We start from the raw sequence: 18016 nt of genomic DNA on the forward strand, positions 1-18016 counted from the left end.
CATGTGTCTGAGTAAGATCAGGGGCTTTAGGGAAGTCACAAGTGCATGGAAAATGAAGAGATGGACAGCGCCTGAAAAAGTTCTATAGCGTTCTGTTTAATGCAGCTTTATGATGCTGCTTAGTCTTTTTGGTGTTGATTCAGTTGAGATGCAGTAGAGTTCAGTAAAAAGAAAATTAATTCAGACCATACAAAGAGTTGAAGTAAACTACCTCCGGCTATTTTAAGGTTGTGAACTTGTATTGCCTCAACATATTAAATAATGATGTGCTTTTGAAGATCTGTGCTGAGACTTCTCTAAAGCAATAAGTCAGCTGCTAAAATTGTTTGTTTTCAATGTACCCAGTGGTTATAGGTGTTCCTTTATTTAACATGCTTTTTAGTTACTGTTTTTCAGGTAGGATTTTCCAGAGATTTTGTTTGTCCTTTCTGAAGTTTGAAGAGTTGGCTAACAGATTTTTATGGTCTGTGTAGGAAGGTTGGTTCAAGGGCTGAAGTTTCATTTAAATGAGCAGAATTGCATAACGGCGTATTGATCAAGAATGAGTTGTTCACAGTGAATTAGCAATTGAAAGCATGCCTTCAAAAAGTGCTGAACAATTTTCTCCTTAGAAAGGTACTTATACAAGTTTTGGCTTTAAGCCTATGAATAATTCTCCCAAAATTATTTGGGACTACCTAAATTGTTCAGCTGGAGCTGTTCATCATTATGTAGGGAAAAAACTGCCTGCAATTTGTATGAGCTCAGTTTATGTGACAGCTGGTTCATCTGTCTTTCTGAAAGATTAAGTATGGGATAGTGTAAGGATCAGACTTCTGCCTATCAAAAAGTGTTTGGTTTCAGCGTCCTGAACTACTTGGCTGTGTTTAAAATATATGCTTATCTACTGAGACCAAGTAGCCAGCTTGCAAGCTTTTTGAATATGACGGCATGTGCACCCATCATCTGGTAGCATCAGAGGAACCACTCATAGTAATGGTTTTCATCATATACTAGAGGAAGCAAAAGTCTTTCAGTGAGTTTGCATCACAGTGGCTTACTGAACATGAATGGGAATTTTTTGTGAATTGCTGCAATGTCAGTAACAATGGTTGGGACTGGAAATATCTTGAACTGATGTTGGATTTGTAATGTCTTTCAGTAATTTGACATAGATTGAAGGAGTTAGTCATCAAGTAGAACATCTTTCTTTAACAGAATCCTTTAAGAATAAACAGGCATGTCTTACTTCAGGGGATAAATACAGATATAGATAGATATAATATCTTTTGTTGGAAGCATTTGGAAGCAAGATATTTTATATATATATATATATATATATATCTGCAATGAATTTGTAGTGGTACTTTACTGTATTGTAATTAACTTTACTGCAGTAAAGTTATTACTTTACTGCAATGAATTTATAGTGGTATTAATTGACTGTGGCATTTCTCTAGCACAACAGAACAGTTAGTGGGGCAAATGAATCAAGCAGGATTTTGAAAATCCGCAGATGTTGTAATTGATGAATTAAAATGTATTGTCTTTAGAAGCTCTCAAAATCATTTCAGTTAATGTTAAATAAACCTAATTTGGCAGTGGATCGGCTGGCCCCTTAGTGAGCTGAAACACCCGCCAGTATTGTCATCTCAAGGAATGAATGACAGTTTTGTATCAACAGCATTTGGGAATGATGCAGTGCCAGAAGTGTTCCTAGTAATATTCACTGAACTTAATTGGATTTATATAATGCTGAATTTGTCTTGCTACTCTGGAAGTGCCTGCCAGAAAACTTGTTTGCTAGCTTGATTCATTATATTATCAAAATTAAAATGTTTAAGAAGCAGCCTAAAAATTGTGGAAGTTGTTTTTTTCTGGCAATTAATATATTGACAGTGCTGCTTTATTTGCACACATCTTCTAGAGTGAGAATATATTTATTAAATTGGAAAATAAAGTGTGAACACAGAGGCTATGCAGGCACATGTATTTACATAAAATCATCGTCAGCATCAAAAAACTTTGTAGCACCTTAGTTCTTACTCATAAAGACCAGTAAAATAAAATACATTTATCTGCTGCTTATGAATGTGGTATAGAGTTTGAATTTTGCCCTTGGGCTCCTCTGAACTGCCATGGACTGCCATCTACTCAAGGGTGAAATGAGTAGAGTGGAAGTGATGCACCTGTCTGCTTCTGTCGCTTCCAACCAGGCAGATTTTGAGTGTCCTGTGCAGTGAGCTACACAAGGATTGTTCAGCTTGGTTTTCCTAATGGCTTCAAACAGGTCTAAGAAGGTATCTGCATTACAGTACTTAAAAAATACTATTTTGGAGGTAACAAAAAACCCTTATGTGATCAGTGGAAATATTTATCATAATGTACTTTGATAATAATTCAAAGCCCTGACTTAGTTACGCATGCAGTGGGATTTTTGGATGGCTAACCGTGGAAAGATACTAATGTCTCTCTTCTTTTCTTTTCACATCCCATCCTTTCCCATATTGTTTGTCCATATTCTCTTTTTTTTTTTGTCTGTTTTGTTTGCCTTATAATTTTACACCTTTCCGTTCTACAGTGTGACCAAGATCAGTGCATTCAGAGCACTAAATTCGTTTTGCAGGCTGCTGCCACCCCACTACTACAGAGTGAGCCCAGCATAAATAGCGAAGAGCTACCTTTACCAGGAAAGACTTCTATCAGTGGGCCTTGTGCAACTCTAACTCTAGGGCAACCAACACCACCATCTTCCATGCCAAATCTTACATCAGACACAGGTTTGACAGACATGATACCCTTGAAAGAGGAACACGAAGGTCATCAGTTTCTTACTCCTGAAGAAGCTCCTTCACCCCCTGGGATGCTGCCAAGTGGAAGTCCTATTACACACAGCCATACAATGCACGTCCTGAGTCTAGCCAGCCAGGATTCTTTGCATGAAGACTCAGTACGTGGTCTTGTGAAGCTTAGCTCAGTTTGAACAGCTTCTTTGAACACTGCACCTTTTCTTGGTGTCTATACAAGTCTTTACTTAACAGGAATGACACCGCAGTACCACCGTAAGACTTTGTAACATGGCTATAATGGAAACTTTATTGCATAATGGAGTCTACTAAAAAAACAACTTTTTTTTTTTTTCAGTGGAGCTATGGCATTTTTTTGACCGGGTTGTTAATGGATATGCTTTGATGGTGACCACATCTCTTTTTTAAGAAAAAACAGAAATGGTCAATATTCTTGTTTCCTGCAGTTTGGATACAGCAAGTTGGAATTCAGCCTGTAACAAAGACCATGTTCAGTACAAACGAGAGATTCTTGGGTGTAAGTGTCATGCTCTGTGTTCTATGCTCTTGTAATACACACTTGTTAAGGCTTACCACACTTGTGGCCAGAATGATCTGCACTTACATGTTATGCTACTAATATTTGAGATAGAAAAATTACCATTCCGTTTGTTAATACAAAAAAAAAAGTCTGCAGATACAGATTTGCATGCCACGCTACAGTATGTGTTACAGTGGTGTTGGTATTAAGAGAAAGTGCTGCTTTTTTATTTGTGACTTTCAAAGTGCTGTTTCATTTAAAGACAGTGCAACAAACAAATTAATGGACTATATTATTTTTTTCAATTTATTAAAGTTTATTTTAATTTTTTCAGTGGTGCCTAGAAGATGGAGAGTTACTGATTTGACCATGTTGCATATCATTTAACCTTCTGTTTTAAGTGTTTAGAATGAGATATTGTGTTGTGCCATACTACAAGATTCTTCCACTCCCTAATGTGATACAATTACCTGTGGACCTCCAATAAAATGACATCCTCTATTTCTTGGGCACGTGTATAGTTATCCTTGTACAGTTTTTCTGGGGAAAGATGGGAAGATCATGATTTTTTTTATGCAGTTTGTAAAGGATATAACTGGAATATGTTAATGAAAGCAGAGCTATGGAGGAAAAGCTGCTTATGATAAGTTTTGCTTCAGCATCTTTAATGGCTTTGTTTGAGATGTGTATTTGTTCCCATGACAAGTCTGTATTCGGAAACGGAAGAGTTTGTGTCTGCTTGGACTGTAATTCTATGTTCTTTATGTGGCTAAAGGGTGAGGGGCTTATGATTAAAGACGAAGAGACAGCTTAGCAAAGTAATCATATACTGTAGCTACCTCCTGGCCATCATGCTTCAATTGTTTGTTTTCTAGTATTTTAAATGGAAATGTTGATTTTGGACCATTCGTTTTTTTTATTTTGTTTGTTTGTTTAAGTAAAGACCAATTAAAAGGTTAAGAAGATTATTTGTTTTGATGATAGCTGAACACAACTTTAAATAAGACGATAGCTGATTGGCTTTAATACTGTATTTGCCGTGCTTTTCGGGATATGGGATCTGGATTGTTCTTTTCCCAGGACAAACTGGTTTCAGAATATAGTTTATCTTAAGTGATTATGACATTAAAATGTTCACGAGTTCAGAAATGTAGCAGCTTTTATATTGTTCACTCATGGTCATTCTCTGGCACCAAGCTAAAAATTTGCTTTTATTTTCATTGCTGACTGTGAGGATAATCAGCCTGCAGAAAGCCAGCCACCCGTGCTATTAAAGTATCAAACAAAGATACTGACAAAAACTATTCTTCTAAGATTTCACAAGCAATCTGTTTCTATAATTAATTGTACTAACTTTGCGTAGTTCAGCAAGTGGAACATATCAACACTTTCTGACTATAACTGCAGTAGGAGGTCCACCAGTGGACCTCTAGTAGAGAAGTCTGTCCCAGCCAACTTCCCAGCACATTTCTGAAGCAGGGACAGTCTCAAGTTCTTTCTACAAGCCAAACTACAGTGGCTGACTTGTTCCCCTTGACTGGTCTCCCAGTGAGCCTCAAGTATCTACACTTATTTCTGTGTATGCTCTTGAAAATGAGTCATGATGCTCATTGTCTTGATTTCACCTTTTGCTGATGTGGTTTCTCATGTATGAAGCCATGAGCGTCTGAATTAAAGCAGGTGATGGATTGAGTGTTGGAGATGCTTGTCTTGTGGGCCTGGCTAAAGAAATCCTTGCTTTGAGTTTGTAGAACAGTACTTGACTGAATCATCATCCCATAGTGTCTGTGACTAGTCAACTATGGGTGCATTGCCCATGATAAAGAAAGACAAGTCAAATATTTATCATGTGTTATATTTACTTTCCACTCAGCACTAATGATGAGGATCTGTGTTTCTAGCAAATTATTCTTTTCAAATTTGATTTAAAATCCCTGAGGGACTTCATGTTTCCAAGAATACCAGCTTTGTGACAACATCTGTATGTCATTGCCACCAGGGAATAGTGCAGAAAGCTATCAGCTCTGAGTGCACGACAAAGTCTGTGTCGGTTTTAACATGAAACAAGAGGAAAAAGAGCAGTAGTATTAGCATATTTATGCTGCTTTTCATGCGAAACTGTTCATGTTTTTCACCATTTTTTAAAAAACATTATTTCTTTGTTTATAACTGAGGTTTAAGAACAAGCTAACAACTTTGTAACAAATGTTCTGGTGATGTATTTGCCCACGACTGTCTAATTTCTAAGATGACAGCCTTATGGTTTTTAGTATGCCCCTTTTGTTTCTTTGGGTTTTTGTTTGGTACTTCAGAATAAATTAAATACTAATTTGTTTGTCTAGATACCCGTATCACCCTATTATAACTTTTGTCTTCCTTCTCATCTTGGTCTTTTTGAATGGCAACATCTCTAACCTCCCTGACACAATTGCCTTGTGAGGACATCTGCTGGAAGATTTTGGAATTAAGTCTGTTAACCCGAATAGTGTGGTACTTGCAGTCTTTGATTGACAGCAGGCAGTGATTTAGCAGCAGGTTGATGGAAGAGGTGCCTCTGAAAGGATTCTGGGGCCATTCTCCTCACCCCCATCTCAGCAGGTGTCAGCTGTGGGAGCTCCCATACTTGGAACTTGAGTACACACCAGGAATGAGTCAGCAAAGTAACTACTCATCATCTATTCTACAGATTTTATTTTGTCGTTTTATTTTTTATGAACTATGATTACAGAACATTCACACTAGATATTCAAAATGATAATCCTAGTCAATATTACAGGGGATTTCTTCGTTTGTTTTTTTTTTTCTTTGACAATTGCTGTACTAATATTAAATAGTTCCAATGTTCACATGAATTATAAATGTGACCTCAAAGTGAAAGTCGATATTTTCAAAAAGTATTCATTTTTTCCATAAATCTAAAATCTTTGAATGTTTAGAAACTGGTTAGGTTATCTGATAAGAGCTATTCTGATTTGTTTTTCTTCAACATTTTTTTCCTCCTGGATGTCTATAGAGCATATGGAGAATGAAGCTGTGCTTCATAAAGTGTTCTTAAAGGCTATTTATTCTTGTGATTTCTCAAAGACATTTCTGTTTTAAGAAGGAGTTTTATATATTCTTATCAGTTTGCCAGTAATGTAATAAATGTCAAGTTTTTATTGTATTTTTGTATGTCAGTGCATCTCTTTATCAGCTTTTCTTCTCTTGTTAATAGATGGTGCAGGCAGACATATTTCCATATAAAGTTATTGATGCAGATGTATGTCTACATAAAGTGGTTAATACATTCATTGACATTAGTTTTCTAGATGGAAGATCAGCTGCTTTGCAGCTAATTTAGTGAATGATACTAGAAGAAGAAAACTGATCTCATAAACAGAAGACCTGCATGAAGCACATGCTACAAGGGAGAATACCAACTTGTTATGCTGCAGAGACTTCTTATTTGTTTAAATATACGTAGGTCACTTCGAAACTTGAGTACAGCCCTGCCAAAAGGACTTGGGTGTACTGGTGGATGGCAGGCTGGATGTGAGCTAACACTGCACCCTCGCAGCCCAGAAAGCCAACTGTATCCTAAGCCATGAAAAGAAGCGTGGCCAGCAGGGCCAGGGAGGTGATCCTGCCCCTCTGTACTGGTGAGACCTGACCTGGAGTACTGCATCCAGATGTGTAGTCCTCAGTACAAAAGAGCTATGAACCTATGGGCATGCATCCAGAGGAAGGGCACAGAAATTATCCACAGGATGGAACACCTTCCTTGCGAGGACAGGCTAAGAGAACTGGAGTTGTTCAGCCTGGAGAAGAGAAGATTCTGGAAAGATCTGAGAGTGGCCTTTCAGTATCTAAAGAGGGGCTTTAAGAAGGAATGGAGAGACTCTTTAGCAGGGTCTGTTGTGATAGCACAGGGAAAATGGTTTCAAACTAAAAGAGGGAGATTTAGATTGGACATAAGGGAGAAGTTTTTTTCGCTAAGGGTCGTGAGGCACTGGAACAGGTTGCCACAGATGCTCTGTGCCTGGAGACGTTCAAGGCTGGAGAGGTTTTGAGCAATCTGATCTAGCTGTGGATATCCCTGTTCATTGCAGGGGAGTTGAACTGGATGACCTTTAAAGGTCCCTTCCAACTCAAATGATTCTGTGGTTCTATGAAACTAATGCCTCCTCTTTATTTCTATGGAAACTACAACAGATACAAAGAGTTCAGTAACAATTTTTGACAGAGCAAATTCTCAGCTACAAAACTCTGTTCTTGAACACCACCATGAGCTCTGCACTTTTGCCAGGGATGACCAAGAGGCTGTTACAAGCATGGCATGCAATCTGCACCAGTGGATGTGTGACCCACTGTCACCACTGCTGAAATGCAGCACACCACTCACCACCTCACTTAAATCTACTGTTTGGTCTCCATCAAGGTTCAGGAAGTAACAGTGAATATCAATGAGTGCCATTTTTACCACACGGAGGAATTCAGTGACACACCTTTCCTTCATATGGACTTCCATGTCAGACACCATCTGTCAAACTGCCCCTCTGCTGCCACCTGTCACACAACAACATGTAACGGGACATTGGTGGAAATGTTCAACCTCTACTGGCATGCCACCAACATTTGCATCTGAAGTCTTAGGCTGATATAATAAAATAGGATGCATTACTTTTGGAGCAGCCCTCATATATATTGGGTATAGTACTTCTTGGTAAGTAAATTATTGTCTAATGTTCAAAATACAAAATGAAGAAGCATATCTGCAGAAGTTACAGAACTGAGCTGCTGTTTGTCTTTTAGTTCCCAAGATCAGTACAGCTGGAAGAATTCAGCAACATATGGAGGGATCTGATCCTTACTTTGGTTCTTTTCTGGTGTAACTTTTTCTGCATGAAATATCATTATGTATCTGTTGTTCCCCAACCTCTTGTTATCAGTGGTGCTCAGAGGAGCATGAGTGTGGTGTGTTCAGGCTCAGACCAGCATGACTCTTTGTTTTAAAGTTCAGTTGCTGCCCAAATGACGTTTTTCCCAGCCAAAGTGAAATGAGGCAGTGTATATTTCGGGGTGTGTTCAAAATAAGTCACAGGTATGAATGGAACATGTTTTGGTTTGTTTAGGTTATAAGTTTAGTTCGTTTAAACTGGAATTGTCCTATTTTTCAAGATCCATCAGGGTCAGTGCATACCAGCTGTGATTGCCTGCCTGCAAAGACTTTGCAGTTTGACATCTGGCTAAGCACACTGCCTGGACTTACCGAAGGTGGGTTTAAAGCCATTTAAACCTGTGCAAATCTCCGTTCAGTCCAAGCTGATGCAGCAGATCAATTCTGTCAACAGGAGGTTACTGGCTGGTAACACTGAACTGTATAATTTGAGTGATCACCACTAACAATGCATGGTGAGGTGTAGAACAAATTTTGAATGCTACGAATAAAGAAAATAAAACTTTTTTCTGAGGTAGGTCAAGAGGGTACAGGAATAAGAAGATGAAAGGGAGATGGCTGAGGGGAAGCAGAACAGAGAAGATTAGCAGGTGGCATGGAGGGAAAGGGGAATTATCTGTAAGCAGCAGAAAAAAAGGAAGGGAGAAGAGAAAATGAGGGGAAAAAAGAGCAACTCTCTCAACGTTATCTGAACAAAATTTTAAAAATGCACACTGACATTCAAATGTTTTTATTAGAAATGCCTTTAAAAACATACAGGAAAGAAAAATGTGAGAGAATTAAGGTCAGACTTTGAGAGAAAGAAACTGCAGGAAGACAACGTGAAAAAAAATTGAGTAACTGATCTGCCCTCAATCTCTTCCCTGGTACTGTATTTTCCTACTTCTGTTTTGAAAACACATTTGTAAACATAAGAAATGTGGTCCATTCAAAATTGATGGGAAGCTTAAAACACTGAACATGTTTAAAGATGGGAAATCTCGTCAGTGTTTTGCATTTCCCTACTAGTAATTGTTATAGGAATTCTGTGTTTCCATACTGGAAGTGCCATCATGCTGGGAAATCTAATGTTGGAGTATGATTTTGGATCTCTTCATGAATCCTTCATCAAATTTGTTCACTTCTGAGTGAAAATGTTTTCCTTAGTAGCAATATAGCCAATTGGACCTAAAACCTGGACTTCAGTCAGTTTGTGCAACTTGTGAAAATATGAATTAAGATCGCAGTCTAGATAAACTTTCTATGGTTTACAAACCAAATAGTTCTGTTGCATGGAGATACTTGCATTGCGAGACATACTCAGGTCAGTTCCAATGGCTAAAACTATGATTGCCAGTACCACTTGGTGTATTGTATGCCTTTCCAGAGTTGAGAATCGTTGCTTCTACTGAAAACTAGGGAAAACTAAGTTTAACCTCACTGTAGTTTAAATCTTCCCAAGCCTGAAACTGGTAACTGCTACTGGGAATTACCTGTGTGGGAGTTACATGTTAGGAATACAAAAAACACAAAGGGACTGTATTAAAACAGCTTGGCCAGGTGATCTGTGATGTGAGAAGTGTTAGAGCCTTTCTTTGGCTCATTTCAAAAATACCAAATACTCTCCCAGACCATACAGAATCAAGAAAAGGATGTGAATTCAACATGCTAAAAATACTGTTTGACAACAACAATGTAAGGTCATAGGATCATAGAATGGTTGGTTTGGAAGGGACCTGAAGGATCATCAAGCTCCAGCTCCCCTGCCACAAGCAAAGCCATCAACCTCCATATCTAATACTAGACCAAGCTGCCCAGGGCCCCATCCAACCTGGCTTTCAATATGTCCATGGATGTGACATCCACAGCCTCTCTGGGAAGCCTGTTCCAGCACCTACCACTCTCAAAGAACTTCCCCCTCACATCTAATCTAAATCTTGCTTTAGTCTAAAACCTTTCCCCCTTCTCCTATCACTACCCACGTAGAAAGTTGATTTACCTCATGTCTATAAACTCCCTACCAAAGTCAATAGCAGTTTTATTCATATGTGCTACTTACGCTGTATCTCAGACTCCTACGTTCCTATGGTCATTTTCATACTGATAATGTCAGTCTTTATTATAGTTATCCTTTAAGAAGGAAACAAGGTTAAATGCTGTTACTCTGTAGCTACATGACAAGCAGCTGTTTCTAATATTTTCTGACTCTTGAATAATTTTTGTTATATCAAAGATTAGAATCCTCTTCCATTCCTAAATAGATATTTTGTAACATATCATACCATGTTTTCTTCATTATTTGATTGTCCTAAAACTAGTTTATAATATTAAATTGGTGGAAAAAAATAAAAATAAAAAGTACTTGCATCACAAGCCATTACTGCACAATACAAATAGAGTGAGCGCAGATGATAGAAGAGAACCTGCTCCAGATTCCAGGTTTTAATATTTAAAATGCTTAAAAAAAAAAATGTATTTTTAAATGGTAATGGTAAATCCCTTTGAAGAGATTAAAGCATTTATTATTTTAAGAGTTTATATGTTATTTCTAACCTACAGCAAGTTTATTCCTCTCTTATCTGGCCCAATTTACTTAATAGTCAGTTGCTCTGATCTTGAGTTCTTGATGTAAAAATTGGTAACCTGATGTCTGAGGACTGGATCCAGATGTTGAGTCTAATTCAATTTGCTTCCTACGTTTCCACTGTCTACAGTGATGGTAGTATCCTGCAGAATTTTACACACTTATGTTTCAACATAATGAAGGCCCAAGGTGCTGATGAGAGTACATACAGAGAATGGCTTAAGGATATGCATTCCTCTCATTGACTGTAGGGAAGTAACAATGGATTACTCGGAAAAACAGAGTCATTCTATATCTTAGATTTTATTTGATCTCACACAAGCACTGTCATATTAATTCGTCTGATACTTGTTTGTGGTTACTACTGTTAGTGGGAATGCAAAGCAACGTAAGTTTAAGGAGATAGCGTGAAAGCCTTTAGTATCATTTTATCGAGATACACAGCAAGTGGTTAGTAGCACCTGTGCGTGACAGACACGTTGCATATACATTATAGGGGAAAAGAAGAGAGGTTGCTGCATGGAGCCTGTTACGTGATTCACAATGACTGTGCAAACTAAGCAGGCAGATAGCCCTAAAAATTCTCTTGTTAGCACTTTATCTTTTGCTCCTGGTTAGCTGTTGACCCAGCATGCTGTTTACATTATTAGTTATTGGTGCGTGCACATCTGCATTGCGGATGCTTGTTCATACTCAGAATGATGTACTGAAATAAGTAACCAGTCTCAAAATGTAAGGGAGCTTCTCTTGCTCTTTCTGAAGCTGACTTTTCCTGGATTACCTTACAAAATGAAAATATAAAAGAAACCCAAGGCATTGCCGCACTGTGGGTTTGAGGAGCTGTCCTGTCCTCAAAGAGTCAGGCAGTGTTTTGCTCCACTAATTTCAGTAGTATATCTTCTTCTAATGGACAGTGTGATCGGTCAGTTCTGCCCTAAGAGAGGAGCAGAACATGTTTTCAGGTTTCCTTTGCATTGCCTGAGTTGCACAATTACCTCTGTGAGTTGTCATGCATTTTCTCCTTCTAGGTGGCAGTGACCGGCTTCCAATGTTTCTCTGTCCTGCTTTGCTTCTTGATGTCAATGTGAGCAGATGCTCTACTAGGAAGTTTCTTCTAAGCAATGTTTAGACAAGTTCCTCTTTTGATTTCTAATTGCATCTCTAGAGGAGGAATCAGTTCTAAATGTGGTTTTAGAGTCAAAGAGTATGACATCTGTAGCCTTCAGCTGGGCCTCAGATGTCACATTTCCTATTTCACAGGAACTTATATGCTTGTGTTGTACATTTATTTTTTTTCCCCAGCACGTGTAGGTCTTTATTATAATTTCCTTAGTAAGCAGAGGAATTTACAGGTATAGCAAAGATGCAGTTACATTTATGACAATGTGAGCAGATAAATTTTAACTTTCTTGTAATGCATGAACCAAAAAAGGTTTCCCACAATTGTAGCAATTTCAAAGAACAGGGATTCAGTTCATGTAGGAAAACAGCTGCTATACATTTCTGTTTTTTTTAAATAGTTCTTTTCTCTGGCCAGGCTCACCTTTATCACTTGTCACCCCTACTCCAGTGAGTGTTTGTAATCACTTCCTAAACTGGAAACACACCCATCTTGAGTCCAAGCTAAGTGATGGGAGCATATATTGTCCTCACTTCAAGGCCTGCACTATCTGTTTCTCAACAGAGAAATGGATATTTTTTAATGATTCTCCTCCAACAGCAGCATGGCAGCCTCCCAACAGCCTTCTGATGCTGCTGCCTACATTATGGCAGGGGATTGTTGTGTTCTGGGTACCAGGCTCTATGTTTTGGGCTTCCAGGGTCCACAAGGTTATTACTACAAGGATGCACACTCACACACACACATAAGTTCAGCATGATTGTGTAAGTTGATTTTTCCTTAGAAAAACCATTTGAGCAATCAGTTTTGCTTTACGCTTTGCTTTCTTTTCCGTGGAATAGTGTGGTATTTCAGCTGTGTGCAGCTAATGCTGATAGCTAACTTTCTTTTCTACTCTTTAAGAAAATTTTCCATGGAAAGAAGCTGCTCTTGTACTTCTGCAGCTCTCCAATCTGCCTCAGCTTGAACTTGAGTAATTCCTTGTGCTGACTGGAAAGCCTGCTGAAAGCTTCAAGATAGCAACTTCTTTCTCTAAGTGGTTTGGTGAATGACTCGTCCTATGAATGATTTAGTACCTGTCTTTCCAAAAGGGATGAATTCAGGTTGTGTTCCATAATTCATTGAATTCTTAGTGCTTGAGTGAGCGCATACACAAAAAGAAATTATTCACCCAGTATTGTAGCAAATCTATCACTTGTAATTTTTTTCCTTCCATCAGTGGTTCTGTGTTTGATAACATCTGGACTAGGGCACCAAGAGCTAGAAGGCAGTGGGAGCAAGAAGAGCAGAACTGTGTTTAAATGTATGGTTATGCTGGAGCATGTCAAACTTACTGGATAGGGAAAAAAAGAAATGCTGTGAAGTTTTTATGTTCTTCTAGAATAACTGCTGTTTTCAGTGAAGTGCTGGTCCAGTACTGGAGAAAATGTATTGGTTCTTTTCCTGTGAAATATTTTGAACATACCTTTGCTACAAACAAATGTGTGTTTATTGCATCATCCTAAGATGCATGGTACTCCATTTGTTTATGTAAATGTTTAATTACTGGTTTATAGTTAATAGCTGCCATCACCTTAAAAAGGAGTATTTCTAGGCAGTTACTGTGCCTGCTTGTAGCGCTACGGGAAGTCTCTACTAGTTTTTAGTCAGGCTGTTCAGTGAAAAATCACTCTGTGACAACGCTTGTGTGTGCCTGTAGTCTCTATCTCTTTATGACTCAGAGACCTTGTTCTCCAAATGGGTGCTTCACAGAGAAATCAATATATTTGCCATTCAAAGACAAATAATCAACTTTGTCAAAATCTGATCTGAGCAGTTCTGTAGAAGGTACTCCAGGCAAATTGAGAAGTAAGAGACCACAGAAAACTCACTTCTACTATTCATAACTGTTTTTACAACAGTAGGGCATTGAAAATGAGCTATAGTCCCTTCCAGAGCAGCATTCTTTTTTCAGGAGGAAAGTATTTTATCCTCTCTTGGCAAGTGTTACAACCCCAAAAGCATGTCTTGACTAAATTATCATAACAGAAGAATTATTGTTCTGTTTAAAAGACAAAATGAAATTAGAAAAATTGTTTTTGAGTTGCTAGTATGTGGCAGCTATTCAGTGAATAGGAAAGAGTTTGTAATCATTCATAAGTCTTTAAAAAAATAATAATAGCACTTCAAAGAGATTAAATTTTGTCTGCTGCCAAAGTCTTCTGAAAGTCTTATTTTTTCTTTTACATTGCAAAATTGGTTAGGCAATTAAGTCTTAACCATTGTATGTAAGAGAGATTGGAAACTAACATACTCAGTTCCAGTGACTTAATCAGACAAGATTTAGGTAAGATTAGCAATTAGAAACTTCACATGACCTCTCCACTGCTGTGTATGCCAAGATTTGAATCACAGTTGCCTCAGGTTAATGTTTTACAAGAACAATTGGAATATGTTTACATTGATGCCAAGTTAAATTCTTAAAAGGTGGAATCAATACTCTGCTATGAGTGTTAGATGGATGCATGCATGAGCTGGTAAGCAGATTACATTTTTATATCTTCTCTTATTTCTTGTTTTAGTGTTGCCTTTGGTAAAATGTGAGATTTGGAGATCTGATTTGTCTTTGATTATTTTCAAAAAAGTGAGAAGCCTTTGTGTCTTTGGGGGACTTATCTGATTTTCCTGCTTGAAGCTTCCCAGTCTCAAAATTGGGTCCATTTGTTCTAATTCAACCCACATCCCAGGCTCTGGGTTTAGCTCTACAATGAAGTGAAATGTGTTTTGTAAGGGTGGTTTTTGTTGTTCTCTCACCCTGATTTTCACTGTGAGAAAGTAAATTAGAGATGTGTGGCCTAGTAAAGAAGTTAAACCAACATTAGTTCTGCAGTAGGTTATAGCAGTTCTGCAGTAGGATATTGCTTCAAAGTGTTAATTCGGGGAAAAGTCGTTAACTAGTATTGCTAGAAGGGACCTTGAAAGAATCTAGCCTGTCCTCACATCCCAACAGATACAAATACCTGCTTCTGTAATGCCTGGTTTATTCTGTGTGTAATAACTTCTCCAGTCCACACAGCAGAGACCTATGTTTCTCCTTGCCCATTAGGACACTTGCTGTTTTCATAACAACTTGAAGGCCTACATTCCTTGCTGAAGAACTCGTGCCTGGCCAGTTTGAACTGTTTTCTTCTCTCCTACCATGAGACACTTCAGGCTGCTCTGTAAAAAAGGAATTACTGTGCTTGCTTTTCGAGAGAGGATGATGAGGCTTGGGAAATTCCTTCACAGAACATATTCAAGAAGAATCGGAATATCTTACTGAATTTTATTTCCAACATTTCCAAGCAACTTTTGAAGTGAAGAAAAGGTGAACAAGTAATTAGATCGCGCTGTGCTAACCGAAAGCACTGGGGAGGTGATGGAAATTTTTAATGACTTAATTTCAGTGGTTGACATTGTGGCACTGTTGGTGGTGGCTACCAACTCTTCCAGAATTCATACAATAACTGGCATGATTCTTCAGAAAGAAATCTTGTCATCATCATCATGCAGTTGCAATGAACTCACAGTACAATACTCCTTGCTCCGGTGCAGATAGTGTGGAGGACTTGTCTCCAACACTCTTGAGACACTGTTGGCGGTGGTTGGATAGGTCTTACCTTAGGTAGTAGTGCACGGTGACAGAAGAGGCGTTGCATTGGCACAGCTCCGTCAGATAGCATCAGCTCTTAGAAAGGCTGCAGAGCTGGATATGTTGTATTGTGTTCCTGATAGTTCCTGTGCTTTGGAGAAGGGATACGTCTGTGAGGCATTTGTGTGACAGTCTGACCACCCATTCAGTGTCTGTAACATGAATATCAGTACTCGTTTCACAAAGAAATGGAAATCTGTTGTAGGGATAATGGGGAATAAGAAGAGGAGAGGGAAACTAGAAAAGGAGAAATGTATTTCTTCAGGGATTCGCTAACAGCTGTTCTAAGTGTGGGTAAGGAGGTTATTTGTACACAGTTCTGCATTTGAGGATGTTTGTGCAGAGATTGTTTGGATCCACAGAGTCCTTCAATTTTAGACATGAATTCCGCTTACTCAGTGCAGAGTAAACAGGATTTACCCTCCAGTTCCATCAGTTCAGTCTTTTCCAAAATAATTACTTTTTTCAAATGAATTGATGGGATTAAAAACAGCTGCAGAGGAAGAAAAAAGTATGAAAGTCAAGGCTGGCCTGGAGTACAAGTCAGACTCTGGTTCAGCTTGGCACTTGGCAGAAAAGTGCTTCTAAAACCATGGAATCTCAGCAGAGATGGAGGCGAAAGTCAGAAATTTGGTAGAACTTAATGTGAGAAGAACAGATCTCTGGACCAGCCACTTGGCTGAAGCTAAAGACTGCACAGGGAAGAATATATGAAGTATGAAACATGAAAGAAATAACAGCCATTTCTGTGGAAACGTGATGCTTCATGTACAGCCTGCCCTTCATGATCTTTTAGGTTGTTTCTTCATATGATTGGAGAGAAGTGAAAGCCTGCATGTGAAACCAGAACAGTAGTACTAAGGACTTTTTTGTTTGTTTTGTGAGGACCTTTTAAGGCACATTGGCACAGTAAACGTTGAACTGATCTTGGTGCTCAGTCAGTAAAGCCAGTCATCTGGGGTAAGTGTGCCATGTATGCCTACCCTTGGTGACTAAGTCGTGGGACTTGGGAAGCTGGATCACAGACTTGCTGCATGATCTCAAGCAAGTTGCTTATAGTCATCGTGTTTATTGTACCAGATGCTCAACAAACTGCCTGGGTTCATTCTGGGAACTAACACTGTGTTACAAAACAGACACAGTTCCCAGACAGAAAAGCAATTTAGCTTAATCTTCTCTTTCCTCATACATGAAACGTGGCTTCTTGCTTTCCTCCTCCCCCTTGGTGAAGGGTTGAGTATTTCTGCTAAAATTACTTAGTGCAGTGAAAATCACTACCAGCAGTTTAAAAATTGAGAATTCTAGGATTCAGGTTTATCACGTTCTACAGTTCCCAGGTGCCCCAGGCTGATGGAATATGTGCTGTACTGTGGTGTGGTTTATGTGTACTCATAATATATAGAATTAGAGTTATCACAGATCAACTATTTTTCACTGAATTGTAGTCAGGCATTAAGGTACCTTCATTCCAGGAGGCATTTATTCTTGTGCCATCCCATAAGGAGAGAAAATGAGAGGATGATGCACTTTAGTCTGTATTTATTTTATTAATGCAAAGTGGCATTATATTCCCTAAGTACAGTGCATTTCCAGTGGTGCGCTGCTGAAGGAAACTTTGTGGTAACTTAGGCCCCGATATGTTAGAAGCTATACAGAGATTGAATGGCATAATCAAGAAAATAAAGTCTAATGATTTACAAATTCTAGTTCTCAGACCCTCTGTAATTCTTGGACTTCGTGTTGATAGTCCATAAAGAATCAGTCACTTGCAGAAGGGAGAGTAGTCATCTTCACAGTCTAGGAACAGAACTGAGAACCTCTAGCTCTGACAAACTTTTCCAGGCGCTGCTTTTGGCATGAGCATCTGCCAAGTCACCTGATTTTACACTCAGCTCTACCAGAATTTGCAGACACAGATGCCGTCCAGGTTCAAGGGATATTAGAGTAAATCTGCAGTTCTATTGGCTTCAGCCTCTGTCTTTCAGACTGCTGAGAATTGCGCAGGGATTGAAACGTGCCAAGATGTTGAAATGCTGAATCACGTCTCTGTCTCCCAGCTGCCTCTATACAACATAAGAGGCATATAGCTTTCTGAGGAACGTTGCCACCACCATCCAGATCTTGGAACAGTTCTTATGGAGTCCTTATTGCTCACTCCACAAAGCAAGAGACGGATGGTACAGATCTAGGGGGAAATTGTGCAAAAGTGACTTCAGACTCCGTGATGCCCCGCCCAGAGACAGCTGCACACTCAGCTGCTCTGTGAAAAAAAATGTTAGGTGCCATTTATATTTTTGCTGCCCAGGCTTAGCTGCTGAAATCTTCAAAAATCCAATGCAGCAGAAAAGAGCTGTCTAAGTGCAAGGATCCAGGCATCCTCATCCAAGGGGAACGCAGTGCAGATACCACATGGTGACAGTG

General features: G+C 38.8%; 1 protein-coding gene across 12 annotated transcripts in view; it reads left to right on the forward strand.

Moving 5' to 3' along the window:
- The window catches only part of ZDHHC14 (zinc finger DHHC-type containing 14), a 111809-nt gene extending 105340 nt beyond the window's left edge, over positions 1-6469 (forward strand). For 6 of the 12 annotated variants that reach the window (XM_004935655.5, XM_015284228.4, XM_001232231.7 and 3 more), the window contains one exon: positions 2561-6469. In XM_004935655.5, the coding sequence (XP_004935712.1) occupies positions 2561-2962 (402 nt within the window). In that variant the 3' untranslated portion in view covers positions 2963-6469. The remainder of the gene's footprint in view (positions 1-2560) is intronic. The other 6 variants (XM_004935656.5, XM_046939712.1, XM_419692.8 and 3 more) reach the window with 1 other exon arrangement.
- Positions 6470-18016: the final 11547 nt, after the last annotated feature.

This window comes from Gallus gallus, chromosome 3 (genome assembly GCF_016699485.2).
Source record: "Gallus gallus isolate bGalGal1 chromosome 3, bGalGal1.mat.broiler.GRCg7b, whole genome shotgun sequence".
Classification (NCBI taxonomy): domain Eukaryota; kingdom Metazoa; phylum Chordata; class Aves; order Galliformes; family Phasianidae; genus Gallus; species Gallus gallus.